General features: G+C 33.5%; 1 protein-coding gene across 3 annotated transcripts; it reads left to right on the forward strand.

The window, feature by feature from the left end:
- Positions 1-12,694: 12,694 nt before the first annotated feature.
- LOC144563829 (E3 ubiquitin-protein ligase GW2-like) lies at positions 12,695-19,254 on the forward strand. Of its 3 annotated transcripts, none has more exons than XM_078313300.1 (9): positions 12,695-12,920; positions 14,755-15,014; positions 15,480-15,531; positions 16,091-16,136; positions 16,243-16,324; positions 16,864-17,029; positions 17,712-17,808; positions 17,942-18,008; positions 18,342-19,254. In XM_078313300.1, the coding sequence occupies exons 2-9, from the start codon at positions 14,823-14,825 to the stop codon at positions 18,753-18,755; spliced, it is 1,116 nt and encodes a 371-aa protein (XP_078169426.1). In that variant the 5' UTR covers positions 12,695-12,920; positions 14,755-14,822; the 3' UTR covers positions 18,756-19,254. The 3 variants fall into 3 exon arrangements, with proteins under 3 accessions (XP_078169426.1, XP_078169428.1, XP_078169427.1); XM_078313302.1 differs by having other exon boundaries at positions 12,771-12,920; positions 14,819-15,014; XM_078313301.1 differs by having other exon boundaries at positions 12,919-13,244.
- The last annotated feature ends 1,485 nt before the right edge of the window (positions 19,255-20,739 follow it).

Genomic DNA, 20,739 nt, shown 5'->3' on the forward strand with positions numbered 1-20,739 from the left:
GAAGTAAAATACACTCAAGCCAATGTATACTTGGCAAATAATATGAATACTACTATAAAATGCAAAGTCAATTTATTTTGTTTGATTATTACTTTGATGGAGATAGTACAACCAATCCTTTATTTAACCGGCAAGCAACACGGTATTCTACAAATTAAAACCACATTATATCCAGATACAGAGTGAGTCTTGGGCTCTCAAATTCCGGTGACAACAGCAAATAAAAAATAATAATATTTCATTTCTGGATAGGTGCTCGTAGATTTGTAGAGATGGTGGCGGTTAGCTCGGAACGCTATCCTCTGCGAGCTATTTTCTGCGGAGCTGTACGGAGTTTTTAATCTGATTTGTTTGTTTTAATCGACAGATCAGATCAGATTTCAAAATTTAAGTCTCTCTGATCTGGTCCGTCGGATCAAAACGAATGAACCAGATTAAAAGCTCCGCGCACAGAATACTCCTCTCGGTTAGCTCAGGGGCCAAAAATCACCGAAAGACCGAGCATCAGCATCAGCATCAGCATCTAGCATCTGCATCTGCATCTCTTCTAAATCCCAACTGTTCTTGGATGAATAGAGAACAAACAAAAACTGCGGGGCCCAGCCACTGAATCTACTTCTCTGCGGACATTTTTCGCTGTACCCCTAATTTAAGAAGAAATCGCAATAATACAGAATAAAAGGATCATTATTTTTTTAAAAGAGTTGGAGGTCCTATAGATTCCTACGTTGACATCTAACTAATTTTTAAGATAAAATAAAAGACAAGTCTCTTTAAATATTAATAAAAAAATATTCTTACCTGAATTTTTGTATGTGCTACTTTCAGGTGCAGACTCAGGATTTTCGTCAGGGGGGCAAAAAAATATCGAATCGGATTTAAATAACTTATCGGATTTAAAACCATTAACTAATTGAGTACTCGATCAAAAAACAATGCTTTGACTTATATATTTCAATGCTCTGACTTATAATTTATGATATTTTAACTTATAATTCTAATTACCAATTATAATTCAAGAAATTTATTTTGATTTTAACACTAAATTTAACCCAAATTACAAATCAAACATTCAGATGGGAGCAAAAATTTTTCCAGAGGGGAGCAAAGTCGATCGGTACTGATAAATCACCACTAAAACTCAAAATCCAGGGGGGACGACTACCCCTGATCTACTTTGAGTCCGCCCCTAGCAACTTTCTATATAAAAGATATTGTATTTAATTATTAGATCAAAGACTGATTTTATAATAAAAAAATTCTACCCATATTTTTAAAAGAATTATTACTCATGTATCCATCAAAAATTTATAATTTTTAGTTTCTCCCTCGAAACACAAAATATCATATTTTCATTCAATTAAAATAAATATCTTTTCTTTCACCTTCTTTCTAAATTTGATTAAAAAAATTATCACAGCGGCTTAGTGAAATGTTATAGTTCGAAACAAAGAGGTAGAATACGGAATGTAACTTCACCAAACTGTTTCTACTGTCATGAACCACAGTTCACAGTCATCCTCTGTACTGATCTTTTTCAGAAACGATGTCATAATTTTTTTTTTTTTAATGCTACTGATAAAAAATCGGCAAACCTTCGACTAGTAGTGCTTGTGTAATGCATTGCACATGGGGTATTCGGTGCTATACTGTTACGTTACGAACATTTTACAATTAAATTCAAATGAATTAGAAACAAGAATCAAGTTAATTGTGCTAATAAAATGGAAGTTTAAACCTTAATTAAGGTTCCCCTAAATAAGTAGGTTAAGTGTGAATCGAAACCGCGTCGAAATTTCGAGATTTTGGAATTTTATAGGCTCAGTGCGGATGGGATTGACTCGCAGTGCGGGTGGGTGCATCCGCACTCATGCAATTCTGTGTTGGTCCAAAATTGACTAAGTACTGAGTGCGGGTGAGTGACCCGCAGTGCGGATGGGTCCAGCCGCACTCATGAATTTCTATATTGCACTTAATTTTCCTGAAATCGGCTAAGTAGTGAGTGCGGATGAAGTTGACCCGCAGTGCGGGTGGGATTCATCCGCACTAGGCTCGGATTTTCTTGAATTTGGTCTGAAAACTTTCTAAGTCCCGAGTGCGGGTCAAGCCACCCGCAGTGCGGATGGGTGCATCCGCATTCAGGGTAATTTTAACCCTAAAATCCAAATCAAAGCTTCTCTCTCTCTCTCTCTTCCACCATTCCCCATTTTTAAGTGATTTTCGTCCAAGAGAGAAGAAAAAGAGCTCGTGAGTTTCCGTTTCTTTCAGACTCCCGATTGTTGCGAGAAATCGAGTTTGGAACCGAGAAAGCAGCCGAGGATCTCTCCGAACCCTCCTATTTGGTATTTCTTTCTCTCCTTCTTTCTTTCGAAAACTCGAATTTTCTCGATTTCTCGGATTCTCGTTTTAAACTCGAGATTTGTGTTCGAATTGCTCGAGGACTAGTTCCTCTACACTGCTTACTAGTTTGTTTGTCAATCTTTTTCCCGATTTCTTCCGATTTGTGAAATCTGATTTCTAGGGTTTCGTGCCAAAATTTAAAGTTGGCATAATCGTGATTTGATTTGTTTAACCCGACCAATTTGACTTGTAATCGGTAGGGTTGCTTCCTGATATGGAATTTTTAGAACGTATAACGGTTAATTTGAGGTTTTGACCAAATTAGGGTTAACCAAACGGTGAATTGAATTGAACCGAGAACCAAAGTAGTGAAACGGTGATTGATGGTTACCAGAGTGAAATAGTATATGGCTAGAGGGCCTAGATGAAATTGTGCACCGTTATGTGAGATTTTGATAAGAAAAGAGGAATCAAAAGAATCGGTACCAAAGCATAGGAATTGGTTAAGGAATGTAAAAGCCCTAGTACCACTCGATTAAACTCCTCGATCATGAACCAAGGTTAAACCTAGAATACGTGTGATATAGGTGTAGGCTCGGTCGAGCAAGACGTAACGAGGCAATTCGAGACGCCTGATCCATAGTTTAAGCGGTACGCTCATCATAATAAGGTGCGGGATTCTTGGACTTGTTTGATACTTTATTTTCAGGAATTAAACTGTTTATTCGTTTGTCATGTTGAATGATTGATTGTTGCATATTTTGGAATTCATGCTGTAGATTGATTCTTGCATAAATGAGAATGATTGAATTGTTCGGTTAAGGTTAATTGGCATGTTGGTATGGTTATCATTTGATTAGTTCTATTAATTGTTCTTGATGTGAATGAATCTACCAAGCCGACCTGTTTAGGTGGCTGGATAAGGTAACGGTGACCTACCCGTTGACCTGTGTTTATGAATTTGCCAGGCCGACCTGTTTAGGTGGCTGGATAGGGTGACGCTGCTGACTTATGCGTTTGACCTGTTAGAATTTGCCAGACCGACCTGTTTAGGTGGCTGGATAGGGTGACGCTGCTGACTTATGCGTTTGACCTGTTATGGATTTGCCAGACCGACCTGTTGAGGTGGCTGGATAAGGTGACGGTGACCTATTCGTTGACCTGTTTTGTGATGATTGTGCGAGGCTGATAGTTGTTTGTGATTCTATTTGAATGAAATTGCAAGGTTGAGCAGTATGGCTGACTTTGATTCCGTGTGTTTACATTTGTGTCAAGTTGACCTGTATAGGTGACTTGTAACCGGACCTTAGGAAATGGTTAAGCCAAACAGCAATTGCAGATGGGTGTCTGATAAAGGGTCCAGCTTGGTTGGCCATCTGTAGGTGTCTGTAACCCTACGGATGTGGGTTTGATAACGGTTCAGCTCGAAAGAACATCTGTGGTTGCTACCAGTCATAATGAATTAAGTTAAGCCAAATATCTGTTGTGTTTTGAAACTCATATTGGAAATTCCGTAAACTGTGTTTCAGGTTGATTAATTGTTGTCGAGTATTGGCATTCTGTTATTTATGATTATATATATCTGTTTGCATTGTTATGGTTTGGGTTTCATTGTTGAATATAGAGTTTGATTGCAAGTCCAATAGTCTAAACTGTGGCAAATTCGCACTGAGAATTTATTCTCACCCCCACCCTCCCGGTTATTTTACAGGTACTGGTGCGACTGATTCCGGAGAGGCACGCGAGTAGTAGGCCATAGTAGCTTACCATCTCAGGACCCTAGATATTTTGGTGTATATTTTTAGGGTAGGCCTTATGGTTGGTATCCGGATGAGATACTTATATTGTATTATTTACTGTCCAGACTGTGTACTCTGATTTTTATATTAGAAACTTGTTTTGAATTGCGTGTTGTTTGGTTTGAATTGTTAATTGCCTTGTAAGCATACACGGCGTTGTATGCTTACGGCGGGGGACTGTTACGACCCGTGGCCGCGGGGTGTGACATATACGAATGCGTATCCTCTGCATTAATTCAAAAGTGATTCTTTTGAGTTAAAGAATTTCAACCGTCTGATTTTAAATGAAGTCAATCTGGCACTTGCTTATAACTTAACCTTTCAATATTAGTGCAGATCTAGTTCACATAAATCTTATAATAGATTGGACGATTGATATTCATTAGCTCAAAAGATTCCTTTTGAGTTAATGCAGAGGATACGAATTAACCTGATTGTTCACAAAGGGACAACGAACTTCTGTGTGAACAATTTGAGGCTTCAATCAATTATCCTTAATATACCCTTTTCTTAACTGAATGATTCTATAGAAGATTAGTAATAGATAAAATGAAAAAGGTAATGAAAAAAAATATATAGATAGGACATTTCATATTTTGATGATAAAATTTAAAAATCTGAACCTTTTATGGGTACATAAGGAATTAAGCCTTTTTTAAATATGCGGAATATTATCTTGAGTTCTAAAGTTATAATTTCTAGTTTTAATGATGTTTAGGTAATTGTTTGTACAACCTAATCTTACAAGCTTAAAGATAAATTTCTTAAACTTCCTTCAAATTTAGTAATCCTGTGATGTTAAACTTAAAACTAGAATGTAATTTACAAAATATGTAGGCAAAAAATAAAAATTATAAGGCACTGCAGTATATCTTTTCTTATGTAGCTGCATCTTTTTCTGATATAGCTCGTCTTTTTCAATACTGGATTATTCGATAGTGACTTACTATCTATAAAAAAATAGTAAAATAATTTTAAAAATTATAAAATTTGATCTCCATATATGAAGATCTTGTTTAATAATTTGGATTGATTATTTGAATTTTGAAGATAGAGATATAAATCCATATATAAAGATCTTTTTAGTTTCTAATTTTGATGATGTCGAAGTACAGAGTCAGAGGAAGATATTGAAGTAATAAGGGTCAAAAACACACAAGAGAAATACTACAAAAAGTCAAGTTGTATATATTGTATAGTACTTTAATTTTTCTTTGAAAAAGAATGAGGATCAATCATATAATATGAAAGTTAATTTATGATATCTATAACATTTTACTATAAAATATATAACAAAATCATACAATAATCATTAGATTTTTGAAATAAAATATGAAGGTCAATTAATCATCATTTACTTCATATCTCTCCGTTTCTGTTGAAGTGTCTCTTTATGCAACATAATTTTCACAAAAAAAAAACAAAAAAAATGTTTTATACACCCCTCACATGTTCAATTCTCACAACAGACATCCAAAAAGAAATGGATGCGAAAATTTAACGGAATCTCTTATTTAAAAAAAAAATATGAGAAAATTAGTGGTGTGCAATGAAGTACGCAAAGCAAATACATTTAAAATTAGAAAAAGGCTCATCTCATGGGAATTGGGAGGTGACAGTAGAGGAAGGTACAAGTAACCACCTGCCTAAATTGGTTTGAATTAGTTTGTTAAACACAAAGGTAATGTTTCTTGACTTCTAGTTAATTAAGTCTCGTTAGTCGCTTTACACCTCATCACTTCCTTCTAAATAAATATGTATATCATATATATTCAATTTCCTGAAAGATATTTGCTGACATAAGCCATAACGGATACTTAATTTAATCATTACAATAATATCTTTTTAGGCTGAAAATAGGCAAATTTCACAGGATAACACTACTTGTTATTATTTACTTCACGTTTCAATGTGGCTACTCAATATTTATTACTTGAACATTTTTTGTTTGTTCATTTCAAATTAAAATCTTACTTATAATGACAAATTATCTTTTAATAAGACAAAACTTTAAAGATCAATGCAAATGCTAAATTATATATAGTTCCCTATGAATTAGAAATTTCTATTTTTCTGTTAGATATTAAAAAATTTGCAATCGTTGTACTTATTTTAGTAATGGTTGGAGGTCAAACCACCCACCTTTTTTAATATCCACAAAGCATTTAAGTTTTGAACATGCGATCTTTTACATACAAGATATTGTTTTTGTTACTAGATCAAAAGTTGATATCTGCAATTACAAATACTTGTTAGTCCTTCGCAGTGTTTTAAAATACGGCCGCATATGCGTATGCGGTCGGCAGCTGTATTCAGAATGTCCATGCGGTTTTTCCATGTGGTCCGAATATGCGGCCATGCGGTCTGAATATGCGGCCATGCGGACTGAAATATGCGGCCATGCAGTCTTCCATGCGGTTTTGATAATTTGATTGTATTTTAATTAAAATTTATATTAAAAAAAATAAAAAAATTATTGTTGGTTATGTTATTATGTAAAAATAAATTCAAATATATGAATATGAATATATATATATATATATATATATATATATATATATATATATATAGGGTCTGTCTAAATTGCTGCTGGCAGCATTTCGGCAGAGGTGCTGCCGGGGCTATATTTAGCCGTGTGATGTCCAAACAACAAATCCAAACCGTTAGATGTTTAATCTATATTATAATCTACTTGGAGACCAAATTTTACATTTTTTGGAATTTTTTTACTATATATTAAGCTGGTTTGAAAACCGCTGATTTCAGTAAATTTCTGCAGCATTGAAATCAGCAGTTTTCAAACCAGCTTAATATATAGTAAAAAAATTAAAAAAAATGTAAAATTTGGTCTCCAAGTATATTATAATATAGATTAAACATCTAACGGTTTAGATTTGTCGTTTGAACATCAAAAAATAGAAAAAACGGTGGCAGCACTGCCGGCAGAAATGCTGCCGGCAGCAAATTAGCCACAGCCTAGATATATATATATATATAGAGATGGGCTATGGTGCATTGCAATGCATAGGCCATGGTGTGCATTGGACCATAAATCACCTATTCAAAATCCAAATGACCGATCCAAACCGTTCATCTTGTTCTCCATATTAATATGTGCTCGGAGATCAAATTTTACATTTTTTGGAATTTTTTTACTATTTATTAAGCCACTTTGAAAATCGCTGATCCAACGGTGGCTTCTGATTTTACTGTTCCAAACAGTCACCGTTGGATCAGCGATTTTCAAAGTGGCTTAATAAATAGTAAAAAAATTCCAAAAAATGTAAAATTTGATCTCCAAGCACATATTAATATGGAGAACAAGATGAACGGTTTGGATCGGTCATTTGGACTTTGAATCGGTGATTTATGGTCCAATGCACACCATGGCCTATGCATTGCAATGCACCATAGCCCATCTCTCTCTCTCTCTCTCTATATATATATATATAGAGTGGCTAATATGCATTCGGTTGCATATGGACCGAAGTGCTTACGGTCCAAATTTGATTTTTCAAAATCCAAACGGTCGATCTGAACCGTTCATCTTGTTCTCCATATTAATATGTGCTTGGAGACCAAATTTTATATTTTTATGAATTTTTTTACTATTTATTAAGTATTTTACAAAATTGTTGATCCAACGGTAGCTTAACAAAACAGTAAAATCAGCAGCTACCGTTGGATCAACAATTTGGTAAAATACTTAATAAATAGTAAAAAAATTAAGAAAAATATAAAATTTGGTCTCCAAGCACATATTAATATGGAGAACAAGATGAACGGTTCAGATCGACCGTTTGAATTTTGAAAAATCAAATTTGGACCGTAAGCACTTCGGTCCATATGCAACCGAATGCATATTAGCCTCTCTCTCTCTCTCTCTCTCTCTCTCTCTATATATATATATATATATATATACGTGAATTTTTATTTTAAAATCCGCATATGTGTCTGCATACCGCATGCATGAACAAAACCGTATTTTAAAACACTGGTCCTTCGTATTAAATTAAAATTGTATTAAATTAGCTATTCAACTCTATAATTTTAATTTTTTTTATTCTACCTTCATACTTAATATTTTTTTTTACTAAACGGCTTTGGTATATTCCAGCATCTTTTATATGCTATTTTCGAGAAACAAATATGCGTCTCTACTAAAAGAGGCAAAGGCTCGTGCTACTACATTAAGCATGCGGTTCTTATATACTCAATATTTTTATTTTCGCACAATTAAATATAAAATTAATCTTGGATTTTAGCAGTGCCACCCAATGATTTAAGAAATCAATTTAAAACCTGAATTATTGATGTACATTTTAATTTGGAAGGAACAAAGGAATGCAACTGTCAGCCTCTCACTAGATAGAGGCTAAGTTTGGAGTAAAAAAAAAAAACTAACGCTACCAACTAAACAGGAACTAAGTACACAAAAATAGTTGAACAACATTCCGTAAAGTTAAAGCCATGACGAATTTAATTGGAACAATAATTTTTTGGGAACTTTTATGTTTATCCCTAAAAAATCTCGAAAGTACATATTTTGTTCTAAAATTCATAAATCATATTTTTATCTTTTTAAATTTTAAATACTTACAAGTTTATCCAATTTATTATCTTTTTATTAAAATTTATTTTAAATTTATAAATTTCATTTTATTCTTTATTAAAAATAAAAAAATGTACAGCAGCATGTGGTGCTTGCTTTCTTTCTTTCTTTTTTTGTTCTTGTTATTGGTCTCTATCAATCAATTTCCGTCTCTGGACCTTTTAAAAGGCTAAAAGGATCTCGGTTTTCCTTTTGTGAAGTGTAAATTTTCTTCATTCAATATTTTGTATATCATATCATAGTTTTCTTATTAATATTGTTATCGGTGTACTATTTAAATTTAAAAAAAAATGAAATTATAAATGTATTTTTGTACTATCTAATAAGGCATATAACAAATTAAATGTTCAATAATTTAAAAAAATATACGTGATCTCTAGATCACAGCTTCTATTAAAAATTAAAATCATAAAGTTTACATCATTCCAAAAATAGATGTGTCCACTCACCAGAACCTTACACTACCTAAGTTAATTGGAAATAAATCAGCTGAAATTCTGAGATCGGGTACTGTTCACCCTGAAATTCTTGCAATCCGAAATTCAGCCATCGAATTTTTTTTGAGAACGCATCTCGAAACAGCTGGTTTTTCCTTGCACGTCTCTCGGAACAGTTCGATGGCTGGATTCGGATTGTAGAGATTTCAGGGTGAACAGTACCAACCTTGGATTTCAGCAGATTCGGATCCAAGTTAACTAATTAAGCTTATTTTCTAATGGCCTTCCTAAAGGGAGGAGCTCCGTTGGAACAAGGAGGAATGCCATATTTTATTAGAATATATAAGTTGCTTTCATAATTCCTGACGTGAGGGTTCCTCAAATTTCCACTATCACTTACCTAATAAAGCCTGATTCGTTTGTATCTAGATTGATTACTTTAATTAATTTCTCCAAAAAAAGAAATATTTAGGACAAACTGGCTCTCAGTTAATAAACAATTCTCTTGTGCATAGACATGAGTGGGTCTACTCTCAAACCAAGAGATTAGGAGCAAAAGAAGGTATAAAAGAAGTACAGTGGAGTAGGTCTTATGGACATTAGATTTACAATTTTGAGTTTGATGGACTCAAAAATCATCTGATCCACTTTAAGATCCGCGTGCATGAATATTGAAGCGGAGCATACAGTCTTGGAATCCATTGAATCCGAAGTAGATTTTGATGTCCATTGGACCTACTCCACTTTATCGCAAAAGGGAAATCAAATTAACTAGTTTTGCTTTTTTTTTTCAACCGTTTAAATATTTTCAACATTTTAAATCTGGTACTTCTTTTTCGGATCCAAATATGCTACTCTTTCGAGATCCGCACATTACAAATCTAGATTACTGAAAGTATTTGAATAGTTGGGATGAGAAAAAACAGAAACTTACTTTTATGAGAGAATTCTGAGAGAAGAACAACATACTCATCTAGAAAAAAGAGTGCTAAGCACTCCTTATAAATTAAATGTTCACAATTTAATCCTGTAAATTTTTTAAATTTTGCAAAAATTATTACTAGTAGCTCTCCTCCTAAAATGAAATTAAATGATGCTTATTCATTCAATCCTGCTAATCTCAATTTTTTTATTCTGTTCCTATGAGAGATGCTTAGTTAGAATGATGGTGTTAATTTTTTAGTTAAGTATATTGAATTTTAATTGAATTTTTTTTATAACTTTTTATAATGTTCATTCTCTCTCATAAAATATTCTACATATTATACATTTTATGTTTTAGTCCTACGATTTAAACTTTTTAATGTTGTGAATCAGCGAATGTGAATAAATCGTCAGCCGCATGCCACAAGAACATTGATAACAAGAGAAGCATATAGAAAAGAACATAATTAGTCAAAATCAAACTTTACATTCTGTTCGGAAAATAAAAATTTACCTGTAATTTTAATCTTTTTTCAGTCTAAGCCATATAATTAAAGAAATTAATGATCACATCGTAATTGGGCATATCATAATGAGTTTATTAGAATAATATTTGTATTTTTCAAATTATAAGAAATTTTGTTTTATTTTATAGACTTGCGTTTGCGTATAGGTATGTATTATGTAATAGGAATTCATATCCCTTATTGATCTGTTTTGATACAAATAATAAAGGAATTAATTCTGCGCATTCCATTTCGGACCTGATTGGTCTAAATCTTCAAAATGTGAGCTTGAATTCGAAATCATGTAATAGTTAAGTATGTATTATTATATTAATTATCAGATCCCTTTCTAGAAAAGTTAATTATTTAAGTAAAGTATTCTATATGGTAAGGCCTGAGAAAAAAAAAATCTAACATGTACTTTTCTTTTTTTCAATGTTTTTGTTAACGTCCCTTTCGTTCTTTTGGTTTATGGCAAAGAAAAAATTACTATTTATATTTCAGTATAACTTTCTAACATAAATTTGATCAAGTATAAAAACTGATTTTACAAATATAAACTCAAGTTATAAGTCTAATCATATTTGTATTGGTCATGATAATTAAACCTACAAATTTAAACACTGACATTACAAATATAAACACCAAAACATGCATTGGCCTCTATTTTTTGTTTTGGGAGCAGTAAAATCACATTTTTTGAGATACATGATAACAAACTATTTGGAGGAGAAAACAAAAAAAAACGGAGCTGAAATATTTTTAGCTGTCTTTAACATATTATACAGCAAATATTAATTTTGAACAACTTGTATTCATGCTAAATATATTAAATGGCATCATCATGCAAATACTTTGTTCATAAGTTTCTCATGCTTCAAATTAATAAAACATAAACTCCTATTTAAAATTAGAATGACATATTACAAATTGACAATTTTTTTTCATAAAATAAGTAATTCCGTGGATGCCAGTGTCATATTTTAGACGCGTAATGGTATCTACCACACTTGTCACCTTCTATTACAATTTTTTATTTTTTATTATTGATTAGAGCCGCATATAGATCTCAAAACAAATTCCCCATGACAATATCGCAACAGAAGTCATAATAATAACCTTTAGTAAAAATAGTATTTAAATATCTATTTTTTATACTTCAAATTTTCAAGTTCTTATTTTTTTTTTACCAAAAATATAAAACTCAAATAGAAAAAAAAAACCTTTAGATTTGTGATCTATTTCAAAAATTTTAAGTTATCATTTCCATCCTAATTATATATGTTGACGTGAATTGCAATTTCAATTATATACATGTAGACTAAGTATTTATTAAAATTTTGTTAAATTGATAATTTACCTAAAAATACCACATCATATAAGTTTTTTTACAATAAATAATTGAATTAATGTTAATTCAAAATTGAAGGCACAATGCAAACATGAAAAACAAGATACGTTAACTCTAATCGAAAAATTAACATCTTTAAAAGAACTTGTAAACCATAACTAGGTTTGTATTTTGAGTAGAACTAGGGTATTTTTAAGTTCACCGAGCTCTTTAGTGAATTTAACTTCAAAACATAACAAATTGATTTTTGAGGCTAAACTAAAATTATTGAAATTTAGAAGTTTTTTGATATAATTTAGTATAAAGTCAAGCGGTCTAAAAAAAAAATTATGAATTAATTTTAATACAGTTATTTTTCATCATATTTCAATCGCTTGACTTTATATTAAATTAATTTACAAATTTTACATGTAAACACATTATCCGGGAAGGAATTCGATTTCAATAGTTTGAATTTATCGTTTGAAACTAATTTTATAAATTTTAAAATTAAGTACATAAAAAAATAGAAATAAATTTAAAATCACCCTAATTTTACAAATGTATTTTACCAAATGCTGACAGTATCAACTATCATCAATGAGTCAATCACCAATCACCATCTTTGAATAAATGGAGGCCTCCAGTTGTTTGAAATGGAAAAGACATAAATCGAAATAATGCGATGAGAACGGGGAAGTGCGAAGACGTCAAATTATACAGATATCCACAAACCCAAATTCGTTGCTTACAGAAAGGAAACAAAAAAGAGAAGAAGGGATGGATAGATAAAAGAAAGAAAAGAACTGCTGTGTACTTTTCAAGCAGAGAGAAGACAAAGCTTTTTCTGGTTAGAAGAAACTTCTCCTCCTAAAATCTCTCTCTCTCTCTAACCTTTCTTACTTTCATCATTTCTCAATCATCCTCGTGCTTACAAGACCCAGTACAGCCATGGCGTCTCTTCTACTCTAGGTATACTCTCTCTTTTACTTGCCTTCACCTTTCTCTAGTTATTATCCGTCTAGGCGCAAATACGGTATATCGTTAGTTCGATACTGCGATTCTTCTCCAGTTGGAACGAACCAGGATATGTCCCTTCACCGGTCAGGCGCTGCCACGTCAACTCAACGGGCGTACTGGTGCGTTATATCGGTATTTCAGTTACTCGGCTGCTGGGTCATGCCTGAGCTGACGTGTCAGTATCTTAAGGGATCTCTGGTTGAATTTTCTAATGGAGAGGATCGGCCCAGAAGTACTCCCTTAGGCCCTGAGAAAGAGACGATTAGTAGAATTGGGGTAGGCATGCATATCGTTTACATGCAATTCATCTCATTTCTGGTATTTGGAATAGTTATTTGAAATTTGAATGACTTTTGGTTGCTGTGTTTATTAATTTATTTTTAAGTAAGCAATGAGTGCCTCTGTAAATATCAGTAAATTACACAAGTAAGAAGAGAACTAGATAAGAGACAATCAGAAAAAAAAGGCTTAAAGAGTTTTAAACTTCTCTTTCATGGCCTGAGGGTGGTACCAGTGTTAGAGAACTAATAATAGGGTCCATGTGATAATTACCAATACTTAACTGTAAATATGAAAAGGATACACAAACAATCTTGTATTCAGTTCTTGAGAAGCATGAACCTGTCCTACCTGGTAACATTATGTACCAATGCGGCCTTATAATCAGTACTGTACAGTAAGTATTTGGTATCAAAGGTCGTCAGCACTTATAATGCGGATTTAAAGCTTATGAAAGTGGAATGTGCTTCCGTCACCAACATAGACCGTTTTTTTATCCTTATTGTTTTTTTGCTATTAAATGTTCCCTCGGGAGTCACGATGTGTACAGTGAGAATTTATTGCCAATATATATAGAATGCAAGCAGAAATGTTGGTTACATGAAAGAACAATTTAATTGTTAATGTTATTGATTAAGGCTGTTAAAGACATGAGAAATTGTAAATTTACCACGTTATAAAAAAAAAAAAAAAAAACTTGGCTGGAAATGCACATATGAAAAAAAATGAACTAACTCCTTTAGCAAAACTTAGTTGTAACGTGAAGTTTCCATAATGCAAGTGATTGTCTGATTGTCAAAAGTATGGAAGGGCAAGATTCAATGCGAAATTTATTCTTAGCTTTATGTAATTGATTTAAGGAGAATTAGTTGTACGGCTTTGATGGAAACAGAAATAGCATTAAAAAAAAAAATGGTTTTGTGAAATAGGATTGCTGTACTGGTCAGCTTATGGCAGTATGGTTTTACTTTTCAATGACTTTGCAGTACTAGACAAGAATACAAGGTCATTTTTTCAAGTATGTACAAAATAGTTACAGGTCTTCTGGATTTTTAACCAGAAATTTAGTGAATCTTTCTGGAGGGATTAAAATGTAATTTAAAAAAAGTTTTGGACTTATTTTAGGAAAATGCAAGGTTCGCGTGCTTATTAAGCTTCCTTTCTATATATATGTGCAATCGTCTCTAGTGAAGCGAATGTCCTCCGAATATATTGAAATTCTACTAAAGTACTTTTCAAAATTTTGATTCAACTAGGTTAAGCATGTTCTTCATGTTTTAGTTATGTAGGTAGATCTGTTATTATTCTTTCTCCCGTTTATATGTTAAGATTTTAATAGATTTATTGAAGTTTCTAATCAAATTATTCATTGCTTTATCAATCGGTGCTTAATAATTGTAGATCTTCGATTTTGTTTTGGTCTTGCATGTGAATTTTTTCAATCCTCAATTTTTTTTTTTTTTTTTTCAAATCGTCAGTATTGTTAATGGATCTCCAAAATTTTCAGTTATACCCCAGCCTCTATTTGAAGCACATACAACAAAACTCAGTTTTTTGGCATTCCCCAACAGTAAAATGGGGAATACAGCGTGTGGTAGCAGGAGGCAAGTGGATGAGAGGTACACAAGGCCGCAAGGTTTATATCCACATGGAAGCATAGATGAAAAGAAGCTCAGAAAATTAATCCTCGATTTCAAGCTTGCACCGTGTTATCCTGGCGAAGATGAATTAGCAATGGATCTGGAAGAGTGCCCCATTTGTTTTTTGGTACTTCAACTTTTTTAATTTTACATAATATGTTTTTTTAATTAAATATAACTTGTGTTAGTGTTCTGATCACATGCAACATCTTTTTTTTTTTTTCTGGCAAATACTGTTATGGAGGAATAAGTTGATTGCTTTGCCTAATATTAATGCATGTGTTAAGGAGTATGCCCAATGGTATTTTCACAAGATTCCCCACAATTTCCCAAACTTTGACTTTAGCTCTCACATAATGTTTCCGTGTTAAGACAAGTTTGCATCTGATCGAGGAGTACCTTTTGGTATAAGTGAAAAGGATACAAAAACAATATGTGCCTTCTGACTTTAACTCTCACCATATATGTGCCTTTTGGTTCATGATTGTGTAGTTATTGCAATCTGTTCAATTTCATATATTATATTGAAATGAAGTTTAATGGATTGATTTCTTGCATGCATGGTACTTATAATTTTTTTTTCCTTTCGTAGTATTATCCAAGTCTGAACCGCTCTAAATGTTGCGCGCAGAGCATATGTACAGGTACGATCTTTACCTATGTTTAACATATCATGAGACTCATTATCCCATTTTCCTCCACTTTATCCCTCTACAAAACATGGCCTTAGTATAAATTGTAAAGATATGTCTGAAATTATTTTCTATATTATAAACTGTAAAGAACTTCTGCAATTCGCTCCAAGCATCTTTTCAGTAGATAGTGTAGGAATTAATTTAATTTAGTCCCTTCCAGGGCAGCACTGTATTTGTCTACTTTCCTAGACATATATGGTGCTTATCTTTTTCACCTGTTTGTGATGGTTAGCATACTCTTTTGAATTATGGGAATGTCACTTGTACCCTTCTTCCAATTTTTTTCATAAAGTACCACAACAACCATGCACATACCAAAACTACCCCTCATACCTACCACATAATAAGAGAGAGGCAGTTCAAGAGGGGAGCAGATTCATGAGTGAATTTGGGTTTTGGGCGGGGGGAGGGGGGGGGGGGGGGTGGGGGGAGGAATATGGATGTTTGTTGTTTATAATTCCAATAATGCTTTCTATGTTGTAAGAATTTTGTATTTGGTGTTTTTCAGAGTGCTTTCTTCAGGTCAAGCCGCACCAAACAACTCGGCATGTGCTGTATCCTTTGTTATTAATTATCTGAAAGTGTGCATGGAACTTGAAACTATGGGTCTTATTTTAATATATCTGAAAAAATGTTTAATTACTTAACCTTATTATAAAGATGCCCTTTCTGTAAAACTACAAGTTATACTGTGGAATACCGGGGGTTCAAGACAAGGGATGAGAAGCGCAAGGACCAGATTGTAAGTTCCTCAGTTTTCATTTTATTTGGACTTTTTTGTGCACATAGGCCCTCAGAATTTTTTCTATCTTTTAAGTTCAGCATTTCATCCAATGCAGTTCTTGGACCCTTGGTAGATCTGTGCCTGGTCTGAGCCCAAATTTTAGAAGTTGGTTTTTAGTTGGTCCCACTTAGTACCAAATTAACACATTCACTTATGTTATTTAGCCTCTTCTGGTATTCAACAGTGCAAGTTATTGCAGGTAATAGAATTAATTTTCCATTTCAACTCACTTTTGTGCAATTATGCCTCAGCAAAACTCAATTCATGCTCAATGATCCTATTGTGCTGAAGCATCATTTGGCCCTTGAAACTGTTCATAAGAAGAAAAAAAATAGAAATTTATCCAACAACCTACTGTAGCATTATTTTTTATGCCCAATTTTACAAAAGCTAGTGCTTTGATTTTTTAGGGTAAGTTTCTTTAGTTAGTTTCAAGACAGTGCTCTTTAGTTGTTCCAGTCTTTCCTTTTTCTTTTCTTACTTTTTTTTGGATGTAGGAGGAGCAAAAGGTCATAGAGGCCCAGATAAGGCTAAGACAACAAGAAATCCTGGATGAAAATGAGAGATTGCAAAAGAGAAAGAATGCTGCCACTTCAACTTCAAGTACCATTGCCGTTCCTACTGAAGAACAATTCCGTGATTTATGTGGTGTACCGAGTTCATGTATGAATTAATATTTTTTTTTTTGGAATATTTTCAGGTTATTTATGTTTTCTTTGTGGTTTGAGGTTACAGTTGTAGACTATATATCTGGACTTGACAGCTTGGTCCCAGTCTGGTCAGATTAGGGCTACCAGTAAAGTAATTAGTTGCTGTTCTGTCAACACTCTGGTGGATCAGGTCAGGTTCAGAACAGCATGGTAATGAAATAATCTGACCTGCCCGACCTGTTTAGTAGAACACTGAAGCACGTAATGTTGTTCCTATCTGAACCCAACAGGTCCACTTGATCCTTCCCGGAATTATATGACCAGGAGGTTGTGGATCCAGGTTAGCCAGCCCTTATGACCTGACCCAATTAATAGTAGTTCTAAAACTTCTACTCTAACCAAAAACCCAAGCACCCAATTAGGCCCAGTTGAAGACCACCTGTCCAAAAGGATACTTTTTTGACAATTTAGACCCTGTGCCAACCTGATCTGACATTGACCTAAACATTAGACAACCTGATGGGTTACTCGGTGGGGTCCAGTAGATCAGGTTATCTCCAACATGATTTTCTAGTTTAGTTGGAAATATGCTGACCTACCTGCCCAAGTACATCACCTGGTTGAAATTTAATGTCAGAAATCTGTTTCAGTGCATGCTATATTTAATTGATTCTTTTTTATTTTGGTCTTGAAAGTGCCGCAAAGAGCTGAAAGCAGCGATGGATATCTTTCTTCTCGTTCTGTGAGCCTCTCTTCCTCAAACACTAGGCCTTCTCCTATTACACAGGCTAGGTACAGTGAAGGAAGCCTGACAAACATTTTCAATTGTGTTACCATTCACTTGCTTTTAATTTTAATTTTTTAACTTTTTTTTTAATTTTCTGGTGAGAACATGAGTTAAGTTTTGATCATTCTTTAATTGAAGGAATGGAGACTATAATCTGGATTTGGAGGAAGTGATGCTTATGGAGGCAATGTGGCTCTCTCTTCAGGTGAATAACAAAACATTAGTATAAAATGCTTGTTAAGAAGAAATTCCGCATTCGCATTGCAAAACCTCAAACATAATTTATAGTTGTATGCCAGTTAATAATGAGATTTGACTTATGTACCGAAGCAACAGAAAAGAAGAGAAATATAACTTGTGGGGTAGGTCCGGTAGGGGTAGTTTGAGCTGCTTTTGAAAATAAATGGGAAAATGAAGTGGTATAGGTAACATTTAAACTGTAACTTTTGTAAGCTAATCTTGAGAGGTGTTGAACTGTTGATACAAGTTATTATTTATATGTATTACATATAAATAAATTCCTCTTACTTCAAAACAGGAGCAAGAATCTCGAGCAAATGACAACAATGCCACTCCGACCTCCGAGATGACGCCATCCCCCAATTCCTCTACTGGACTTGTTTGTGCAGTTGCTGACCTGGCAGAGCATCAGCACCGGCTTCCAGAAGCTTCGCCTTATTCCCATGCCAATCCAAGCCATCTAGAAACTTCTAACAGTTCTCGCCCCATGACTAGCGAGGCAAATTCCCCAATAAGAGGGCTTGTGGCAAGAGAGGATCGGCAGTTTGACCATTGGTCAATAACTGCAGAGAGGGGGGCCAGTGCCAGTAGCAGTTACAGTGATGCTGGTATGATGAACTGGAATATACCAGAGGGTTTTGAGGAGCAGATGAGACTGGCTTTGGCAGTTTCTCTGGCTGAAGCGCGGGCCAGGGCTAGGGTTTCGGGCTGATGCGGAAGCTTTTCTTTTGATTGATATTCCTTTCTTTAAATTTTCTATTCAGTGCACGTGCGTCCATGTGTGTGATTTTTTTTTGTGTGTGCGTGTGTGTGTTGCGGGGGTTTGGGGGGGGATTCAAATTGCGTTTATTGTAGGATATAGTTGTGGATTATGGTATTGCTTAAATTATATAGGGTTGTATAGGATATGGGAAAAAAAAAGAGTTGGGGAAAGGAGGAATATTTTGGTATCTCTGCATCTCTGTTTGGCGGTAGGGAGTACTGTCCAACATTGGTTGGAGTCATCTTAGGGTCTATCTAGTTGTTTCATTGAAGAAAGTAATGTAAAACGATAAAAAAAAAGGTTTGAAATAGGGAATTGTAAATGAAATGGATATGTTGAAGAAATGTAATGGCAGTGGTAGCATAGCTTTAACTTGCAGTATAGTAGTAAAATTTGTTCTGATAGTTTGTCATGAGTTTCTCTAATGGTTCACTTTTCAAGATGCATATACTTTTGTTTTTCATATTATGTGTAGTTCTTGAGATGGGTATCATTGTTGATAACGGAGGGATACATTTTTTTTGGTTCGATAGATGGTTAGGTGTGTGCCTTGTACTGTGTTTACTCTAATATCTTTAAAATTGCTTCTAATCAATAACTTCTAGTTTCTAATGCTTTCTCTCATTCTCTTCTTGATATTCGGTTTACTAGACAACTTACATGCATTCTATTTACTGAATGGCAACACCTTAACTCTTTAACCTATAGCTCTATATTTACTGATCTAACCTCAGATAATTGTTTTTTTTGGACTCCGGATTTATTTACTATTCACTCTCTATTTGTGGTTGTCCAATATGGATATTTCAAATAAATCATATTCTACTTTATGGCAAGCTAAAATTCTATTAAAGATCAAAATTTTTATTTGATTACTTCGACAAAATAAGATTCTTACTAAATGTAACTTAGTTAAACAAGGTTGGCAAGATAACGTAGATTGTCCATTCTGTGGTGCACCTGAGATAGTAAATTAACTTTTTGTGACTTGCTTTTATATTTCTACTCTTGGGTTATGGATAGAGAACCACAATAACTTTGATTATAATTGTACTATTGTTTCAGACTTATGACTTTTTGATTATTGGATTTCTTTAAAATATTCATTAGTTGTGAACTAAATTAGGGCTGCAACTTTATGATTGATTTGACTTTTTAGAAATAAGATTTGTTTTCAACAAATACTAGTCCCTCCCATTAGCTTTGTAAGTTCTGTTATTATAATTTAAACTTCTTATTAGTGTAAGGCAAGACTTGATAATTCATACTTAATTAACTTTAATTCTACCTACGGATATTACTTCTTTGAATCATGCATACTCTTTGATAATCTTCTCAGATACATACACCCAGGAAAGGAAAAGCTCTCTGTTGGATTTCGAAGAGGGCCCTTTTCTTGGTTTAGAGGTGTTGGACCTCTCTGACCATCTACGTGATAGGGTTGAGTTCGATGCAATTGATGCTGTTGCTGGCTTAATGTTGATTCTTCTAATGAAGTTTCTAGTTTCTATGCTAGTATTAGTGCTGTAGTTATGAGTGACACTTCTTAATTGCTTTAGTGGACTATTTGTTTCATCTATTATTACCATTTTGCATGATTATTATGAGTCTTTACGGTTCTTAATCGCTGTTTATATATTTTGTATAGTATACTATTTTAGATATTGTATTTCTCTGCTTTTGTATAAATATTTGAGTTTTGCAATGAAACTGGTGGTATCTCCGCTTTATTAAAAAAGAAAAGAAAAATATTATGTGTAGTTCTCTCTTCGCATGAATTTTTTGTTTTGTTTTGAGTGTAATATTGGGATCAAGTCAACTTAATTGTGCGACGAATGAATGACGAAGTTCACAGATAGCATTACGTAATGGGAGCAGTGTAGGTTCGATGTCCATCGAATCTAATTTGGGTTCGATGTGCAGCGATACCGTT

This window comes from Carex rostrata, chromosome 13, assembly GCF_964058835.1.
Source record: "Carex rostrata chromosome 13, lpCarRost1.2, whole genome shotgun sequence".
NCBI classification, from domain to species: domain Eukaryota; kingdom Viridiplantae; phylum Streptophyta; class Magnoliopsida; order Poales; family Cyperaceae; genus Carex; species Carex rostrata.

Coding starts and splice junctions, on each gene's coding strand:
- LOC144563829 (XM_078313300.1), top strand. CDS start 14,823: ATGGGGAATACAGCGTGTGGTAGCAGGAGGCAAGTGGATGAGAGGTAC. Junction 17,030..17,711: donor ATGTGGTGTACCGAGTTCAT/GTATGAATTAAT, acceptor TGGTCTTGAAAG/TGCCGCAAAGAGCTGAAAGC. Junction 18,009..18,341: donor CAATGTGGCTCTCTCTTCAG/GTGAATAACAAA, acceptor ACTTCAAAACAG/GAGCAAGAATCTCGAGCAAA.